The 20,717-nt window shown below is 39.8% G+C and overlaps 1 protein-coding gene across 5 annotated transcripts; it reads right to left on the minus strand.

Moving 5' to 3' along the window:
• Positions 1 to 393: 393 nt before the first annotated feature.
• LOC113173133 (ICOS ligand-like) lies at positions 394 to 20,269 on the minus strand. 5 transcript variants are annotated; one of them, XM_026376456.2, is made up of 7 exons: positions 20,201 to 20,269; positions 16,987 to 17,088; positions 16,240 to 16,276; positions 8,623 to 9,005; positions 7,514 to 7,798; positions 6,502 to 6,582; positions 394 to 1,137 (listed from the first exon to the last, which is right to left on the minus strand). In XM_026376456.2, the coding sequence occupies exons 3-7, from the start codon at positions 16,257 to 16,259 to the stop codon at positions 980 to 982; spliced, it is 927 nt and encodes a 308-aa protein (XP_026232241.1). In that variant the 5' UTR covers positions 16,260 to 16,276; positions 16,987 to 17,088; positions 20,201 to 20,269; the 3' UTR covers positions 394 to 979. The 5 variants fall into 5 exon arrangements, with proteins under 5 accessions (XP_026232241.1, XP_026232240.1, XP_026232243.1 ...); XM_026376455.2 differs by having other exon boundaries at positions 16,987 to 17,091; XM_026376460.1 differs by lacking the exon at positions 394 to 1,137 and adding an exon at positions 5,655 to 5,920 and having other exon boundaries at positions 16,987 to 17,091.
• Positions 20,270 to 20,717: the final 448 nt, after the last annotated feature.

Raw genomic sequence — 20,717 nt, forward strand, 5'->3', positions numbered from 1 at the left:
GACTATTCCTCCCACCCACTACACAGTGTGTTGGCTGGACAGTGGACCACGTTCAGCCAGAGACGGATCAAAGTGCTCCATAGAACTTCACAGGAGGTCCTTTCTGCAACAATTTCTCCCTCTTCTATAAGGAATGGGGGATCTGACATTTTCATGTCTGCTGTCATTCCAGCCTAGACTATAATTATTGACCCATTTTCATTCATCTCACATATTCTGTATATATATAGTATATGTATATGATATGTCTATAGTGTATCGATATTTAAGAGCATTTTGACTAAAAGCCCACTCTGCAGTTATCAAACCTCATATTAGCTGAAAGAATCAAAAGGCTGGACTAACCTTTGTTGAGGAGCATGTTGTGTGGACAGAAGATAATTGAATCCAAAGTTAAAAATAAAAGCAAGCATAATTTATTTGAGTCAGAAGGGAAACATTATGTTATTCATAAAAATGGGGAAAGTATGAACTGAACCTATTTTTACAGTTGTAAAGAAGTCAGTGAAAGGTGGAGGAGGTGTCATGGTGTGGGGAATGTTTTCTGCAGCAGGAGTCTCTTATACAGCTAGGGGTTACTCCATCCATGTTTTGACAGACAATTTGAAAAGCCAATGAAAAGCACATTACTCAACCATGTCAAGTTAGGTTAATGCACACCGCACAGAACGGCACATTCATCTAAAAGAGAGAATGATGAGGGGCACAGACCAAGGGTCAAAAGAGTCTGTGTTTACTTTTTAAAGTCAGACAGGAAGCAGAGTAACACACTGCAAACTGTGTAGAAATCACATTTCCATTTGATCTGTATGGCGATATGTTTATTGATGTGAAAAAATATATTACTATTACTATCACTTATGGGCACTTTAAAATAGTCCCAACATAGTCCCAAGACGTTTTCATATCTATTAAAATTTAGAATATTAAAGCATTCATGGAAACACAGAGTTTGGGTACTGATGTAACAAAGTTTCTACTAGAGCTTTGTTAGTTGAGAGTTTTCTTCTAGTGAAACGGTCTCTTTAGGCTCATGATCTTCTGGCATATTGAAAGCAGAATCAGCAGCTTCTCCACCTGCTCTTTCTGAGGTAGATGGCTCTTCTGTTGGCTGTGGACACTGATGAGATTTATTACCTGGAATTAAACATAAATGTCAGTTAAATATTCAACTAGGAATATGTTTTCAAGATTCAAAAAACTTATTAATCCCAGAGGGAAATCGTTTTGCCTCATTACAGTTGTTCTCAACACAGACAGAAAGAAAGAGAACCAAAACCAGAAGAGATCAACACCAACATAAATACAAAATACAAAAACATCAATACAGAAAACTCAATATATGTACAGAATATGTAAAATAGATTAATAAAATTGGGTCAATATTTATAGTCCACGGTGGAATGACAGCAATTATATGACAGAAATTGTCAGTTCCCCCACCCCTTACAGTGGGAAGAGGAATTGAAGAGATTGATGGCCACAGGTAGAAAGGACCTCCTAATGTTAATGAGTCTTTGGCTGAATGTGCTCCTGTCCAGCCAACACACTGTGCAGAGGGTGGGAGGGATTGAGAGGGTTAGTTTGGAATAGAGTTTGGACAGCATCCTCCTCTCAGCTACAACATGTAGAGGGTCCAGAGGCTCAGAGCCCAGTATGACCAGTCCACCAGGATCTTGAGCCTCATGCTCAAGTCCAGCTCAGCCCCCAGAACAGAGCCAGCCCTCCTGATCAGTTTGTTCAGCCTGTTAGTGTCTGCCACCTTTATGTTGCTGCCCCAGCAGACCACAGCATAGAAGATGACACTGGACACCACAGACTCATAGAACATCCGCAGCATGGTGCTGCACACGTTGAAAGACCTAAGTCTCCTCAGAAAGTACATCGGCTCTGAGCCTTTTTGTTCAGTGCTGATGAGTTCTTAGTTTAGTCCAGTTTGTTGCAAGTACACTCCCAGGTATTTGTACTCGGATATGATCTCCACCTTCCCCCCCTGTATGGGGGCCCCTGTGGGATGACGGGACTCCCAGATTTCCTGAAGTCCATCACTAGCTCCTTTGTTTTATTAAAGTTGAGTTAAAGATGATTGAGTCCACACCAATCAACAAAAATTGTCCACCACTTTCAGTACTCTGTGCCACCCTGAATACATCCTAAAACTGCAGTCATCAGAGAACATCTGAAGAGAGCAGGACTCTAAGTTGTACCTGACGTCTGAGGTGTACAGGGTGAAGAGTCCATTATCCAGGAAATCAGGGGAGTGTTAACCTGCATGTTTTTTTTTAATTTCTCTCCCAGCAGTGCAGGCCGGAGGGTATTGATTTCACTGGAGAAATCAAAAAATATGATCCTCACTAATACCCCAGGTTTGTCCAGGTGGGTGTAGGTGCACCGAAGTAGATGTATCATGGCGTCATCCACTCCAAGATGGGGTTGATAGGCAAATTGGAGGGGGTCAAGTGAGGGTTTGACCAGAGGTTAGAGGGACTCTAGGATCAGCCTCTCAGAGCCAATGGTCTTTAGTCATTGAGGACTCTGGGATGTGGCGTCTTATTCACAGGAACAGGCACGACTTTTTCCACCCAAGAGGAACTCTCTCCAGATGCAGGCTGAGGTTGAAAATGTGCTGGAGAACACCACACAGCTGAGGAGCACAGGCTTTCAGCACCTTTGGGCTGACTCCATCTGGACCTGCAGCTTTTGTGGGGTGAAGCTCTCTTCTCACCTGCACAGCTGAGATCGTTACGGTGGTGGCTGAGTCGTGTGGAGAAGGGACTGAGGAGCGGTTAGTGAACTGCAGGGGGCTCTGTGGCACAGCCTGGAATCGATAAAAAAAAAATTATTCAATTCATTGGCCTGGTCCACAGTCCCCACAGTCGCCTGGCTGCTGAACTTGGAGCCATTGATGATTCCCATGCCACTCCACACCTTCCTTGTGTTGTTATGTTGAAGGTTTTGTTCCAGTTTTCTCCTTTAAGCCTCATTTTCCTCCCTAATCCTTACAGAGAGCATTCTCTGGACCCTCTTTGCTGCCTCCCTGTCTCATGACCTGAATGTCTTCTTTTTGTCATTCAGGATGGCTTTGATGTCTTGCGTGACCCAGCTTGATGTTTGCCAAGCAGCAAATGGTTTTTGTGGATACGTGGGTGTCCACACAGAAATTAATGTAGTCAGTAATGCAGTCTGTCAGTCCATCAATGTCCTCACTGTAAGGCTCACAGAGAGTCTTCCAATCTGTCTCATTAAAGCAGGGGTGTCAAACTCAATTGCACAGGGGGCCAAAATCCAAAACACACTTTAGGTCGCGAGCCGAACAGGATAAACATTTATTGAGCACACTAAAACTTTTAAAACTTTTTAACATAAACCTTAAATAACTTATAATATTTTGCTCTCTATAAAAATATATCCTGTCTAAATTATACAAGTTAGAAATAAAGTAAACATTAAAAGAACAAACCTTCAAATTTCTTTAATCTTATGTCATTTTATATAAAAAATAAACTTAAATTTTAAATATCCCAAAAGATTTTGCTCTCCATAAAAATATTTCCTGTCAAAATTATACTAATTCAAAATATGAACATGCTGCATAACAAAACCTGGAAATATAAATAAGATTTGTGCTTTTCAGCGTTAACAAATCAAATCATTCAGTCTTTGCTTCAGTCATTTTATCAGAGCTGCATCTTTTTTTGTCAACAAGTTCGTTTATGGTTGTTGTGAGGTTCTGTGTTGTGGAGATTCTCAGGATGGACTGCAGGTTCTCACCAGTGAGACGACTCCTGTGTGCTGTTTTGTTAGTCTTCATCACTGAGAACAGCTTCTCACATAGATTTGTGCTACCAAACATAAACTAGGTTCGAGCCGCATGTGGACGGAGCTGGAGCATGTCTGCGGGAATGGAGTGAATAAACTGTGCAGCCCTGCAGTGTCCTACTTTACCTTCAGTCATTACACTGCAGCTTAATCAGCTCCATCTGAATCTGCACAGGTGCAGTTTACACATCGACGGTAAATGGGTTGCGAAGCAACTCCAAATTATTTTCTTGTTTGTCAAAGTCACCAAAGCTCCGTGAGAACTAGTTTATCAGCAAAGTGCGTATTTCTGAACACCGCTGTAACGATATGGTTCAACATTAATTGGCATCGTGAGGACTAGCTTCATAATAACTTGCAGCATCATAAACTAGACTTGATTAACGCGGAATGTGTTCGGCAAGGCAGCTGAAGCGCTGCATTATGGGATCTGTAGTTTATTGTGTTGCCAGCGCTTCATATCGCCGGGCCATTAATAATAATAATAATATAGAAAAGATCTCGCGGGCCGGATATAGTTACACGCCGGGCCCGATGTGGCCCGCGGGCTGTGAGTTTGACACATATGCATTAAAGCATCCCTGCAGGGCAAAGTGCCTGTCCATCTCTTTAAGGTTTTAATGGTGGCAGGCTGCCTCTGTACCAAAGGTGTGTATTGTGGGATGACATGTAGCTACCAGGTTGTGATCTGACTTTCCCAGAGAGGGGAGGGCAGTGGAGCTGTGGACATCTTTAACATTAGCATACAACAGGTCCAATGCCCTCTCCTCCCTGGTGGGACAGCTCAACTGGGTAAAGGTGAGAGGTGTTTTGGTGAGGGTGGCGTGATTAAAGTCTCCAGAAAACATAAAGAAGGAGACAGGGTGTTTAGTCTGCAGGCTGGAGGTGACCGTCTGATTGACGTTACACGCAGCAGTGGCATTAGCGGATAGAGGAACGTAAACGGCAATTAATATGAGTGAGAAAACTCTCTGGGCAAGTAACATGGAGTCTCACAGCCAACAGTTCATTATCAGGGCTGCATACACACTCTTTTACAGTTACATGATCAGGATGGCACCGCTCTCCTCTCACCTCCTTTCCTAGCGCACAGTGCTAAAACCATCGATATTAACACTGGAGTCAGAAATACCATCATCATGGTCATGTCTCTGTAAAACACATCAAACTACATTTGGCAAAGATTTTGTCCATCCTCACCAGAGCTGTCAGTTCGTCCATCTTTTTTTCCAGTGATCAGAGAGGGGAGATGCGGTTTGAATCGTCTCACCTTCATTCTTCACTCTTTATTTCCTCATTGCTGTTTTTTGTCTCCCCTGTCTCCTCAAACGGAAAGAGTGGAACTTGTACTTTGAAGTGGGAGCAAATGCTTCTTACATTTAGTCATTTAGCAGACGCTTTTATCCAAAATGACTTACAAGTGAGGAACAAGGCAAGCAAACAACTAAGTCAAGGAGAAAAAACATCAAAGCAGTGCTATCAAAAAAGTGTTTCTGTTTCAAGAGAAACTGTTTGTTTTTTTAAGTGCAAAGGAAGATGCCGAGTTTGCAGAGTTTGGCAGCTCATTCCACCATCATGGGATCACTGAGCTGAAAAGTTTTCCTTGGTGTCTACTGGTACTAGTACCACCAGACGTCGTTCACTGGCTGGGCACAGTGGACGGGAGGGGATGTAGACCTGAATGATTGAATTGAGATAAGTTGGAGCTGTAGAGTTGACCACCCTGTAGGCAAGAGACAGAGCTTTGAACTTAATCCTTGCAGCCACAGGAAGCCAATACAAAGATCTGAAGAGCTGTAAACCTTTTGGGTTGATTGAAAATGAGGCCTGCTGCAGCATTTTAGAACATCTGTAGGGGTTTGGTCGTGGATGCCGGTAACCCCATCAGCAGTGCATTGCAGTAGTCGAGACGAGATATGATTAACACCTGTACAATGAATTGGGTCGTGTACTCCGTTAGGTAGGGTCTGATCTTTCTGATGTTGTCTACACAACCTAGAGGTGGCAATGTGTTCCGTCAAGGTCAGTTGGTCATCAATGAAGACCCCCCAGGTTTCTAGCAGTCTTGCAAGCTAAGCTGATGTTGTGTTGTGGTGAAGATCTGTCAGGGAAGACTAGAACTTCAGTCTTGGGCTAGAGCTGATCCAGAGATGCCTAAGTCTGAGAGCGCAGTCATAACTGCACTTATCCACTCTTAACCATTTATAATACATTAATAATATTTAATAAATTCTTAACCATTTAACTAAACGATACTGGTTTTGTAATGCAGCCATGCAAAGTCTACATTCACATCACTAGCAGTCAGTACATAATACGTCTCACATGGCCGCTTGGAACCAACCTGGCCCACTCATATACACCTCATAATCCTCTTACCTTGTAAATTGCTAAGTCTGTCTGCAAGTGATCAGTTTCTATAATATCATCATCAACAAAGACTAACTGATGTCACAATTTTTACTGTGTTTTTGTCAGAAACTGGATCAGTTTGAATGAAAAAAGACTGAAAAAACTAATGAAAATCAATATTTTCACTTCAGTGTATTGTCAGTAAAACATAAACTCTGGTCCTTCAGAGTAAGCTGAAATATGCTACAACCATTACTTATTAAATAACATATAGTGTACAGTAAGCAAGTAACATCACACATTTAAATGACAAGAAAAAGCAACACTTACTTTTATAGATATAAACCACGACAACAGTAACAGTAACAGCAACAACAGTAACAGCAACGATAATGATGATTGTTTTCCATCCTTGAGAAATAATAAAACAGCAGTAGTGTTAGTTTTCTGTTAATTAAACATAAGAACATATGGAAGACAATAACAAACATAAATAAAGCATATGTCATAATGAGAGAACTACAGTTAATTTCTCCTAATAAAAAGAATGAAAAGAATGAAATTGTAATGTTATTACTGTATGGTAGAAACATTGTCAAATCATTTTCCAGTGTAGAATGTCTGATACTGTGTCTTTCAAGATGCCTTATGATTAGGTAAACTGGACATTATAGTAGAAATTAATTGATCCATTATGTCCACTGACCATTAGGAAAAAGATTTAGTTAACATTATTCTTGCAGTTGGTTTTGGTACCACACTAACTGATTTCAGTCACGCTTGCTTTATATTGCTTTGTTGTCTTTGGGTCAGTTTTTAAAGTTAAGATGGTTGGTGCAGTTCTGGTGCTATATGGGTTAATCCTGCTCCTGAAAGCACACTATCTCTCTCTGCCCAGTAATGACCTTCAGCTTATGCCAGGTATTTTTGAGTCAGGTGTGCCAGGACAAGATAAGAAAAGATGGAGAACTTTTTAGGGTGTGACTGTAGTATATAGAAGGGAACATGAGATGGGATTAGACCATAATGAGACAGCAAAGTTCAGTTCTTCGTAAACTGTCAATACAATATTGTGATCAGACAATGATTGTCTGATCGCTGATGAATTGTCAAATTGACAATTTGGAAAGTCTTAAACCTTACACCTTGAGATGACTTCTGTTGTGATTTGACGTTGTACAAATAAAAACATAATAATAGTTTCCATGTAAAGCCGTCATACTGCTCCTCAATCAGCTTCCTAAATAACCCTTAGCAATACAGCTATAATACCCAACATAAACTGAAAATAGATAGATAAACTGCTCACATATGTAAAAAGGGCACAGAATCCTTTAAATACCTGGAGGTGGCACTGACACTTCTTTCGTTGCAGTCAGAGTCTGGTTTGAAGTTGGGTTGTAAACCTCACAGGCCACATTCTGTAACCCTATGATGCTGACTGTGCTGCTGACACTGAATGTACCGTCTTCTTCAAAAATCACAGTGGATGGTTTGTGTGGCTTCAGGTTAGTCCCTCTATCCCCAGAGCTCCATTTAATTTCAGGTTCAGGAAACCCTCCCTTTGTGTTGCAGGTTGCTGTCTTTTCTTTTCGGTTTATCTCAATTTTAGGTTCCTGGAAAGGAGCTAGAATTGGATCAGAAAGTATGTTTCAGGTCAAGAAGGAAGATAAACATAGAATACAAATAAATAAAAAAATGTAAAAGCACTTTTTACCACGAGAAAATAAACACAGGAAGTTGCACAATTTGCCTGATTTGGTTCATATATAATTGATAATGTCTGTCAACTAATGTCATTCTTATTGACCCCTGACAACAGGTATTGTCAGATGCTGGTGGGACAGCAACTGTTGTCTGGGGTCTAATTGAAGTGTTAAATATATGTATGGCACAATGTGTACGTCTTCTAAACCATCGACCACATTAGTAAAGTAACTTTTTATCTCAATTTTATGTTCCTGAAAAAGGAGCTGGAAATGGGTCAAGATTAGTTCAGCAGTTTTTTTTTATGTAGAAATGTGTGAACATTAGGCTGACAAAAAAGATAAACAGAGAAACACAGTACATCAGTTCATCAGTATTAGTTCTTTTATAATGATAAGAACAACACTACAGTAACCTACACTGAATTCCAAAAACAATTAACAAATTAATGAACAAACAACTAGTCATTTTTATTCATATTTATAGTGCAACTAAGCCAATAGAGCTTCAACAATCATCACTTGAGGACATTTAGTAGTCCTAACTCAACTTTTACTGGGCACACTATATGTTGTATACAACTTTCTTCTATGTCTCTTTAAGTGAATTATCTAAATTCCATTACTTAGTTGAGATATGTAAATGTACATCACTGCAGTTTAATGTAACTGAAAAGTTATTACAGTAAGATGAGATTTATTCCTTTTTCCATTTCCATAAACAGGGAAATATTGTGCATCATACCTGCTACATACACGGTCGTCTGACAGAACCTATTTGTAGATTTGATTTGTGACCTAAAAATAACTTCAATATCAATCTGGTCATCTTGCAGCATCAGAGGCTCAATGATGAGTGAGAAGTTTCTAGAAGGTAACTGATCAGGGAAGATTGTGGTCCTGTTTTTAAAAGACCTGTTTTGGTGTTGAAACTCTTCTTTCCCATATACATAAGCATGAAGAAGAATGTGAGGCTTCCTACAGCCCTGCCAGTATATGAGACTGTTGTTAGGTTGGAATGGTTCACTGAAGGTGTGATAACATGGCCAGAACAGTGGCTCTCCTCTGGTTCCATTGATGCTGATGTTTGCAGATGAAACTTTCAGCAGTAGAAACACATTAGGAAAACTACAATAAAAGAGAAAGAAGAATCAATTAAATGCAAACTAACCAGTTAGTTTAAGTTACATAAAATAAGAGCAGTTCTATCTGGGAAAATTACATTTGATGTTAGCTTGCTAGTTGTCTAATGTCTGTGAAGATTCTCAGTCATCCAGGTCATATTTATCCTAAACTATGCTGTTAAGTAGCAGCTTTAGGTTTAGTTGCTACTGACATCACCTCATCCCCACCTTCATCCATAAGGCTTCATCAGTTCTGACTGACTGGCTGGAAAAGCAGATGTATAAACCCTTTGGAGTCATTAAGTCATAACCCTTTGACGGTCATCTGTTGATACATGGATGGAAGGTAAAGCGTAGTCAAGAACTTAATGCAAGTCCAGTTGCCACTGAACAGCAATTTTAGGCATTGCTGTCTAACCTCAACCACTCAACATGCTAATAGAACTAATAAACCATTGCAGAGGACAGATCAGAGTGAGACACCACTATCCAAATAAATTTACATAATGGCTCCAAAAATCTATAGTAAATACTAGCATAACTACTTTAATTCAAATATTATTTGTATAGCAACAAATCAAAACAGAAGTCATCTCAAGGCACTTTACAGTATAAGTATAAAAGTATAATAGAATAAAGAATCATAAATTATAAAGGCACTGCCGCTCATTCTACATTCAGAAACTCTAGGAACCATAAGTAGACGTGCACTCTGAGACTGGAGAGTTCTGCTGGAAATTGTTTGGAACTATGAGGTCTATAAGATAAGATGATTCTTAAGAGTTTTATATGTGAGGAGAAGAATTTTATTTTCTGTGCTGGATTTTACAGGGAGCCAATGGAGAGAAGCTAACGTAGGAAATAGGAGGAGAGAATTACGTCAGAACTCTGGATGCAGGATTTTTAGATTAACTGGAAGCTTACATCTTATGACATCCTATCAATAGTGAATTACAATAATCTAGTCTGACAGTCTGAATTTAGGAGAAGGAAATTGGAGTATATCCAGGTCTTTATGTGCTTGATTAATTGATTAGTTTCTTCTGGTTTCATAGATAAATATAACTGCATATAATCTGCATAGAAATGGGAATTTCCTAATAATGTTGCCTAAGGGGGACATATATAGAGAGTAAAATTGATACGATATCTAATGATATATATGATTTAAACCAGCCTAGTGTTGTTCCTTAAACCCCAATGACAAGTTCCAGTCTGTGTAATAAACTATTGTTCTCTATAGTATCAAATGCAGCACTAAGATCTAACAAAATGAGAACAGAGAGAGTCCATAGAAGATCGTTAGTGACCTTTACTAGTGCTGTTTTTATACTATGATAAACTCTAAATCCCGACTGGAAATTTCCCAGTCTCAGTCTCTGTATTACTTTTTTTTTCCTTATTTATGATGTTGCCACTTGGGACTACTATGTCTATCACTACAGCCTTCTTCCTCTTTTTGTCTACCGATACAATGTCTGGTCTGTTAGCCATTCCAGTTTGTCAGTCCCTATCTGGAAGTCCAACTGGACCTTAGCTTGGTCATTTTCAATGACCTTTGGAGGTGGATCACCTTGCACCTGGGGTTCTACCTGGTGTGGTATACACTGGCCTCTACTGATCTTGAACTTGTTCCTGCACTGCCATGATTAGTGCCTCTGTGCTGTCTTTCAGTCTAGGTTTGTCTAGTCACTAGTAGGGTGTTTTTCCATGTTTTGCCTTGGATAGTAACTCTGGAGTAAAACCCTCCTACCACCAAACATTTGGTATTAGTATTAGTCCTGCACTAGCCAAAATACATGGAGGGAAAAGTATAATCCAGTCAAATACATGAAGAATGATTTGTTTAAAACTGTCATATAACTGCCTACCAATGCCTGAGCGAAATGTCATAAAGACAAATAAGTAGCATGTGTCAGAAGAACAGTAACTACAATGTGATAGACAGACAAAGGTATGGTAATAATGAAAACCTCAGAATTTTGCATATTCATCAAGCAATCAGTAACTATAATACTGATCATGGTGACGAGGACACCCCACAGATAGCATTGTGTCTGTGCATAAACACACATGCTCACATGCTCCTTCCTCCTCACCTCATTTAATTGTGTCGTACATCAACCATCGTGGCTCCTCTGCAAAAATAGAAACATGCTATGCAGATTTAAGCTCACACCAAAGAATAATAATAAAACCTATTCCATAAAGTAAAAGAATTTTCCAGGTTGTGCAAGGCACTCATGCAGTGCACTTAGCTTTCTTAGCCAATAGGTGTGTAGGTGTGGTGGCTGTGGCTCAATAGGTAGAGCAGTTGTCTGCCAATCATAGGTAGGTGGTTCAATTTCTGGCTTCCAAGTCACATGCCAAAGTGTCTTTGGGCAAGATACTGAAGCCCAAGTTGTCCCCGTTGAGTCAGAACAATTGCATAGCAGCTCGGCCATTGGTGTGTGAGTGCAAATTGGTGAATGAGAGGCAGTGTAAAGCACTTTAAGTACCAGTTAGGTAGAAAGGCACTATATTCAATTTATTTGTATAGAACTTTTTTTCATTGTCACAAAACAGCTTTACACAAGCAAAGAAACTATGGAAGTTTACACGAACAGTGAATGTGTATGAATCATAAAAATCAGATTGTCCCTGATGAGCTAGCCGAGGGCGACGGTGGCAATGAAAAACTCTCTGAGAAGGCAACAGGCAGAAACCTTGAGAGGAACCAGACTCAACAGGGAACCCATCCTTATTTGGGGTGATTACATACTATGTGTTTGGCAGCAGGCAGTTCAGTATAACAGCTAATGTCTTTAAGATAATGTGGAGTAGACTTGTAGGAAATTCCAGTCCTGGACTATCAAGCATTGAGTCGAGACCTCAGAGAAACAGCTGCCGACGTCCGATGAGGCCAGGACTGTCTTCATGTTAGAGTGGAACCAATCCCAGTCACCACACGGTTCCCATAGGGACCATACGGGGGATCCAAGCGAGATCTCCGACCAGAAGTGGGGCACCAGGACGAGTCAGACAGGTCCAGAGGGCAAACGGTGGAACGACTTGTAGCTCAACAGAGAGACAGGAAGAGGGAAAGAGAGACAGGAAGAGGGAATAAGAGAGAGGGTATCGATCATGTCAGGGAATGGTGCTGTCCAGTTCTTTATACCTGAGATGCTTTCTTGGATGTCTGCCACAGTGGTGATTACTTAGATCCACTAGCCACTGGGCATTGTCGCATGTGATGCTTCCTTGTCTCAGGGAGTGGAATGGAAAGACAGAAATTGCCAGTTCCCCCCCCAGGGGGGAGGAATTGTAAAATTTATTGGCCACAGGTAGAAAGGATATTCTGTGGCGCTCTGTGGAGCCCTTATTGTTAATAAGTCTTTGGCTGAACAGGCTCCCATGTCCAGCCAACACATGTGTAGTGGGTGGGAGCGATTGTCCAGGATTGAAAGGAGTTTGGAGAGCATCTTCCTCTCAGCTACAACATGTAGAGGGTCCAGCTCCACCCCCTGAACAGAGCTAGCCTTTCAAATCAGTTTGTTCAGCTGTTCAGTTTGTTAGTGTCTGCCATCACCAGTGCCTTTGTTTTATAGATGTTCAGTTGAAGATGGTTTAGTCCACACCAGTCAACAAAACTGTCTCTGTCACTGGTACTCTGTGACATCTCCACGCTGAATACATCCTACAATATCAGAGAACTTCTGAAGATGGCATTACTCTGAGTTGTACCTGAAGTCTAAGGTGTACAGGGTGAAGAGAAATTCAAACAGAACTGCCCCCTTTGGAGCACCTGTGCTACAGACCACAGACACACAGTTCTGCAGGTGGACGTACTATGGGCGGTTAGTGAGGTAGTCCATGATCCAAGAAATCAGGGGAATGTCAACCTGCATGTTTTTTTTTTTTTTCTCTTCCAGCAGTGCAAGCCGGTTGGTGTTCAGTGCACATGAATAATCAAAAAATATTATCCTTAGTAAGCCCCCAGGCTTGTCCAGGTGGGTGTAGGTGCAATGGAGCAGATGTATGATGGTGTCATCCACTCCAACTTGAGGTTGATACGACAACTGGAGGGGGTCAAGTGAGGGTTTGACCAGAGGTCAGAGGGACTCCAGGACAGCTTTTATTCCTTTAATATGTGAGGTCAGCGCCATGTGTCTTTAGTCATTGAGGACTCTGGGACGTGGCGTCTCATTCAGAGGAACTAGGCACAACTTTTTCCACCCAAGAGGAACTCTCTCCAGATCCAAGCTGTGGTTGAAAATGTGCTGGAGAACACCACATAGCTGAGGAGCACAGGCTTTAAGCAGTCGTGTGAGGGAGGGACTGAGAAGCAGGTAGTGAACTGCAGGGGGCTCTGTGGCTCAACCTGGAATCGTTTGAAAAAAAACATTCAATTGGTTGGCACGGTCCACAGTCCCCACAGTCGCCTGGCTGCTAAACCTGTAGCCAGTGATGGTCCTCATGCCCCTGCAAACCTCCCTGGTGTTGTTATGTTGAAGGCTTTGTTCCAGTTTCCTCCTGTAAGCCTCCTTCCCCTCCCTGATCCTGATAGACAGCAGTGTCTGTACCCTCCTCGCTGCCTCCCTGTCTTCTGACCTGAATGCCTTCTTTTTGTCATTCTTTGATGTCTTGTGTGACCCAGGAATTGTTGTTTGGAAAGCAGCAAATAGTTTTTGTGGGTATGTGGGTGTCTACACAGAAATTGATGTAGTCAGCGATGCAGTCTTCCAGACAGTCTTCCAATCTGTCTTTTTAAAGCAACTGTGCAGGGAAAAGTGTGCCACCTCCGTCCACCTCTTTACGGTTTTAATGGTGGCAGGCTGCTTCTGAACCAAAGGTGTGTATTGTGGGAGGAGAAGTACCAGGTTGTAATATGACTTTCCCAGAGGGGGAAGGGCAGTGGAGCTGTAGCTGTAGGTTAGCATACAACAGGTCCAGTGTCCTCACCACCCAGGCTGGACAGCTCACAAACTGGGAAAATGTAGGAAGTGTCTTGGTAAAGGTTGGCTTGATTAAAGTCTCCAGAGATCATAAAAATGGCGTTAGGGGTGTCTGGTTTGCAGACTGGAGGTTACCGCCTAAATGACATAACATGCAGCAGGGGCATAAGCGGATGGAGGAACGTAAACAGCAATGAATATGGAGTGAGAAAACTCTCTGGGCAAATAATATCGACGTAGTCCCACAGCCAGCAGTTCAATATCAGAGCTACAGACACACTCTTTCACAGTTACATGACCAGGATGGCATGGATCTCCTCTTGCCTCCTGTCCCAGCGCACTGTGCTTTAACCATCTATATTAACGCTGGCGTCTGGAATACACTCATGCAGCCATGTCTCTGTAAAACACATGAGACTACTTTTTGATTTCTCTCAAAGAAAACTAGCAGAATACCGCCGACATGAAAATTGTACGTTGGTGAACAGCAAAGCAAACATGAGCTGATGAGCTCTTTAAGATTCTTTACAGTTACTTCACTGAACATAAGCTGCAAAGAACAAACTATGTGGGCATTTGCCCGGGTGGCACGCAGACCATGGCAGGGAAAAGAAAAGACTGCAGCCATTAATCAAGAGGGTTGCGTCATATGCACAGTGAAGACACTGTGCCATTCCTTGGGAAATGCTAGTGTCAAGGCAACTCAGTCTTGAATTAGGGTTAGAGAATAGGAAATTAGGTTTTGACAAAGATTGTGAGCGTGGTCAATTTCATCAAAAGCTGGCCCTTGAAAGCACAACTGTTCTCCACACTTTATGAGGCAATGCTCTCCTGAGGCAAAGACTTTAATGTGTGCATATGTGCAAGTTTAGGGATGAACAATTTCTGATGAAATTGGCCTATCTAAGCGATGTAATTGAAAAGCTATATAATTTAAATCTTCAGCTTCATGACAGAGACAAGCACCTACCTCAGCTGGAAGACAAGATCACTACATTCACCTGAAAGCTTGAGATGTGCGACAGGAAGCTCAATCAAGTTAATACTGATGTCTTTGATAATCTGAGTAAAACCAGTGCTTTTGGAGCCACCTCAGTGATTCAACAGATTAAGTAGCACTGTTTTTTAATTATTTAAAAAATACTTGGATATTAGTGCAGAAGATTGGTATATTTTGTCATTTTTTAATTGATTATGACTATTTATTATATTATATACTTAATATATTGTGCATATATTTTGTGTATGTGTATGTTATATGCTACTTACTAACTGGAATGGATTGTTGTCAAACTGAGTTTAAGAGGTTTCTGTGTTTAGTATGCAATGACAAATATTTATTCTATTCTATTCTATTCTTATCTTCTATCTGCAGCAGTTGCTGATTTCTACTTAAGAATAACAATTCATGAAGATGACCTCTGAGTTCAGCCTGAGGCTCAGATTTACTGCTTAGACCAATCTTTATAATCTGGCTTGTGATTGGAGAGCGAGTATATACTCATTGGGCAGAATGCTGTGAGCATTCTTCTTCCCTACGCCAGATCTTAGATGAGTTTTTCAGTTGTTGCTTTGTTGAAAACAAAGTACAGATCTCATCTCAACTTTGAGCATGACTTGACAGTGGCAATATCAAGCACAAAACCCTGTTTTAAAAACGTGCAGGGCAACAAAGGCTCATTGACTTGTTCCTTGTGCGCTAGACTTGTTCATTGTTCTTGTCCAATCCATTTGTTCTTTTTTGCATGGATTGAAAAGTGACAAAGCAAAGTAAAATGATAAATGCAACTGCACTTTTAGTTTCTCTACTATGAACCTGGTGATATTTGATATTATTGATTTAGGACATGATATTTCAATACCTTTTAAAATTTAAAAAATGACATGTTTTAAACATGCCATGTTTTAAATTTGGTGGGTCTTAAAACCCTCCCCGCTGTAAAAAATGGGGGAATGACAAACTGTTACCTACCCTTCTTTTGTTAATAAATGTATCTTTTTGTTCTTACTCGTTCGTCCCGTTAATCCGTTCGTAACACAAACAACTTTAGGAACCATTAATCTAGTTATCAAAAAAAAGTCCTGATTCTGTAAATAGTGACTATGTGGTGAAAAATATATTTTATCTATCATGCTTAAATCATGTACAGATTGAACCATGAGTGCAGTGATACTTAGAGCTTCCACCTTGATTCTGTTCACAAAAGCAGCATCATCATAACAAAAAACACACATTTCATTACCCTGGTTTAACTTATGTCACTTAAAATAATAAATAATAATAAAAGTTCAATTCATACCTACCAAACAAGAAGAAACAACATTTTTCTTCCATTCCATCCTAGAGCAGAAAACAAATTAATAAAAACCTTATTTCACACTGAGCTTGTGAGGTGCTGCACATCATTCTGTATGTACCATGATCAAACTATGCATGTGTTTACCATCATATTTATGTTTTGAGTCACATGTAGAGAGTGTTGTCAGAACACAAAACACAGGTTTGTTACACTGGACACTGGAGTGTATATTCTGCTCCTTGGATGTGATCCTGGTTTTGATCATAGTTAAATAGTAAAAAATGCCTTTCTAATGCAGTTTGCCAGTTTGTGAATAAGCAGTTCCTATATCCAGTCACTGGAGAAGTGTTCATAAGGTCTAGAACTTATGTAAAGCTTATGTACACACTCTAAAAACAAGAACGTTTCTAATATCTGGGTAGTGGAGGTAGTGCACTGTAATCCAGTCTTGGGCTTCATTTGGATCTTGGTCAATAGTTTCACCAAATACTGTTTCTGACCTTAACCCTAACCTTAATCTTAATCATGGTTACCATTTTTATCTGCTATATTTTTTATTACTATCAATTCCCTGAATTTTTGCATAGTGTTTATAAATTGACACAAATGGGTGTGGACAACGTGGTGGTTTAGTTGTTAGCGCTGTCGTCCACAGGTTGGCGGGGGTCTCTGTGTTGGGTTTACATGTTCTCCCTATGTCTGCGTGGGTTGTACTTAAGTAGAGTACAACTAAATGTAATCAGTTACTTACCACCTCTGTCTCTCTCTGTATGTCTGCCCTGTGATAGACTGGCAACTGTCCAGGGTGTACCCTTCCTTCTACCCACTTTTACAGCTGGAAGGGGATCCAGCACTTCTGCAACAGAGAAATCGTTAGTATGAGAAAAATGTATATTTGGCTTTTCACAGAAAATATTTATAAATGCTTGAAAACTATTTTCTCTGCTCTGATCTTTAATAAGTCTTAAAAAGTATTTTTTTTACATTTTAAAATGTGTATTATTATTTATTAATTTGTCATAAATTAAATCTGATCTTCACCAGATTGCCTTACATCCTTACACTTACTCTGCCTGCCTTTGTACTAAATTACTAAATGTAATGATGTGAATAGATTTAGGCCTCATCAGCTACCCTATCATTATTTATTGATTTTTGTACTTTTGGTTGAGTATTATAAGAATGCTCAAATGCTTAATTTGACCTTAAAAGTATTTAAATCAGAGATTTACTTACATTACCTTTTTAATGTCACCTTTCAGTCAGAAAGTGCAAACAAAGGGCCTGAGCTCATGTGAGGCTTTACTAAACATTAAAACCTTCAAAATAGCCAGGAGGCATACAGTGCCTATAAAAAGTATTCACTCACTTGGATGTTTTATTCTTTTATTGACATTATAAATCAATCATGGTCAATAAAAGTTAGCAAATCTGACAAAAAATATTTTTAGAAAAAACTCATTAATTTTAAAGTGAAAACATGTTTCTACAAAGTAATGTCAATTAAATAAAAATATGTAAGGTGAAATCAGTGTTTGCATTAATATTGACACCCTTTAGGTCAGTATTTAGTAGATACACCTTTAACTGCATCACAGCATGAAGTCTGTGTGGATTGGTCTCAATTAGGCTTGCACATCTGTACACTGGAATTTTATCCCATTCTTTTTTGTAAAAGAGCTCAAGCTCTGTCAGGTTGTGTGGGAATCTGGTGTGAACAGCACTTTTCAAATTCATCCAGAAATTCTCTATTGGATTAAGGCCTGGGCTTTGACTCTGCCACTCCAGAACATTCACCTTTATCTATAGGCTTCGGGTCATATTTTGCCACATTCATCTTACACCTCTACCTTAACAAGCCTTCCAGGGCCGGCTCCCAAGAAGCATCCACATAGCATGTTGCTGCCACTACTGTGTTTCAAAGTGGGGATGGTGTGTTTGTGGTGATGTGCAGTGTTTGGTGTGCACCATACAGAGCATCTTGTCTGATGGACAAAAAGTAGAAGGTTTTCTTAAACCCATAAAGCTTTGACTGGTAAAGAACCTGGCCCACAGTTGTTGTATGTACAGTCTCTCCTATCTCAGTTGCTGAAGCTTGTAACTCCCTCAGGGTAGTCAATGGTGTGTTAGTGGCCTTTCTCACTTGTCTCCTTCTTGCACGGTCACTCAGTTTGTTTGGACATCGTGTTCCAGGCAGATTTAGACATGTGCCATATTCCTTTCATTTGTTGATGATGGATTTGACCTTTTTTGTTCTCTGAGTTGCTGGGAGTGTTATTTTGTCTTCATGGTGTAATGGTAGCCAGGAATACTGATTAACCAGTAACTGGACCTTCCAGATACAATTGTCTTTATACTGCAATATATACTTACTTGAGACACATTCACTGCACTCAGGTGATCCCAATTTCACTAATTGACTACTAGCACAATATCTGGACCTCTGTTGGATTAGGTCAGTCATTTTAAAGGGGGTGAATATTAATGCATACACGGATTTCCTTACATATTTTTATTTAATTGAAATTACTTTTTAGCAACCTGTTTTCAGTTTGACATCAGTGAGGTATTTTACTTATTACTACCCTTATTTTTATTATTATTATATGGTAGACAGATGTTAACTAGTAGACTGGCCTGTTTACAAACAATGTGTTAGTTTGATTGATTGATTTATTTATTTTTTATTTTTATTTATTTCTTTTTTTGTGGTTTGATTATTTGTCACACAGACCAAATCAGCAATTCTTTGCATAAAACAAATGCTAAGCTCTTACAGCATGGGAGAAAATGAAGCATTGTGACCATGTCTACCAACGCTGCTCTGCCATGTGAGGTTGAAAATCAACAATTTCTGAGACATTTTACTGTTTATGTCTCTGTGGTTTAGATAAAGAACCAAAATTACTAATAGATTTTTACACATAAAAAGAGCAGCTGAAGGCTTTTCAAACTTCTAAACACCACAAAATATGTTGTACGTGTACCTGATTAAATGGTCAACAGGGCACAACTGAAATTTTTAGTGGACTACTTCATGAAAACAAATCCAAATATAGGCTGCACAGTATCCACTCATGTTTAATCTAACTAAGTCTTGTCTATGTATTGCTGTTAAATGTCCTGTTATTTTATTATACACCTGGAAATAAAAGCTGAAATGCTGATATCTTGTCTCATATTCATCTTTTGATGTCAAACCCAAGTGTTCTTTGTCTACAAAAAAAAAAAAAAAAAAAAACAAGGAACTGGCCTTATTGTTCAAAGGAAATATATATATTCAAATGGCGGTCACAGAAAAAATGCTATATGTTAAAGCAGACCTTGTGAAGGATTGTTATACGTATCCACTATAAGGTAAATGTTAATCTAAGGTAAAAATGTTTTTGGCTCATTATATAATATATAATAAAATAAATAGACTTATTAAATACTAAAATAATTTCTTAACAGTTTATACACACACAGAGAGAGAGACACACACACACCCACACACACACACACATTGTCAGAGATTGTCAAAGAACATTAAAAAGCAAGAGAAAGAAATACTATATATATATTAAAAGGAAACTAAAAAAATCACTGGAAACACACCAGAAACTTCTAATCCTGCTGTGCAAAATAACATCAATAAGTCGCATACACATATTTAATGTAGTCCGTAAATTGTGGAATTTAAGACACATGCTCTGAGACAGTGATTTAGTAATATTAATCCAGTGACCGAAAGATGAACATTGTGTGAATCTTGATACCAAGTCATGTATCCCTGGCTTTCTGCACACGAGGCTACCGCCTATTGTTGCTGTGGACGGACTTGTGTCCGCCGCTGACCACACCCACTGTCTAGATTCGATACATTAGATCAAATGTATTTCTATCTGATGTTGTATTCTGTCTGCTAATTGTGTTCCCCTGTAAAGTAGTATTTTGATAGTACGGTGTTAGTATTCCTACTTTACCTTTAATAAAGGATCTGAGTACGTCTTCCAGTCCACTCTACAGCCAAAAAAAATCCCTAACTGACTCTGTTCTGCTTTTAAAGCTCTTTCCTGCGTCACATCACACACATTTTAAATTCCCATCAGACTGTGGAAGTGAAAACAGACACAACTTACCACTGCGGTTTCTTCAGCTCAATAAGTCATGTCCTCACAGAGGACTCAGTAGACAAGATGTCCTCACAGAAGACAAGTCAGTAGACTCCTCTTCTAAAATACATGAGTGTGTCTGCACTTTCATAACACTTTTTTTACCTAACTGGTGAGCACTTTACAACCATTTACGCATACAAGCACACACACACTCACTCGATGCAGCTGATCTGACTCACTGGGGGCAACTTGGGGTTCAGAATCTTGCTCAAGGACTTGTGACAGAAAAGACAGAAAGAGCCAGGAATAGAACCACCAATCCTATGATTGGCAGACAACAGCTCTACCTATCAAGCCACAGCCACCCCAATGGCAGCGGGGTGCT

The sequence above is a fragment of the Anabas testudineus genome, chromosome 21, assembly GCF_900324465.2.
Source record: "Anabas testudineus chromosome 21, fAnaTes1.2, whole genome shotgun sequence".
NCBI lineage: Eukaryota > Metazoa > Chordata > Actinopteri > Anabantiformes > Anabantidae > Anabas > Anabas testudineus.

What these genes read in the sequence shown, in the direction of transcription:
- LOC113173133 (XM_026376456.2), bottom strand. Translation starts at nt 16,259, where the DNA reads ATGTTGTTTCTTCTTGTTTG. An exon ending in GACGACCGTGTATGTAGCAG is followed by an intron (nt 7,799 to 8,622) that starts GTATGATGCACA and finishes ATCCAATTCTAG; the next exon opens with CTCCTTTCCAGGAACCTAAA. An exon ending in CGTGGTTTATATCTATAAAA is followed by an intron (nt 1,138 to 6,501) that starts GTAAGTGTTGCT and finishes GTTTAATTCCAG; the next exon opens with GTAATAAATCTCATCAGTGT.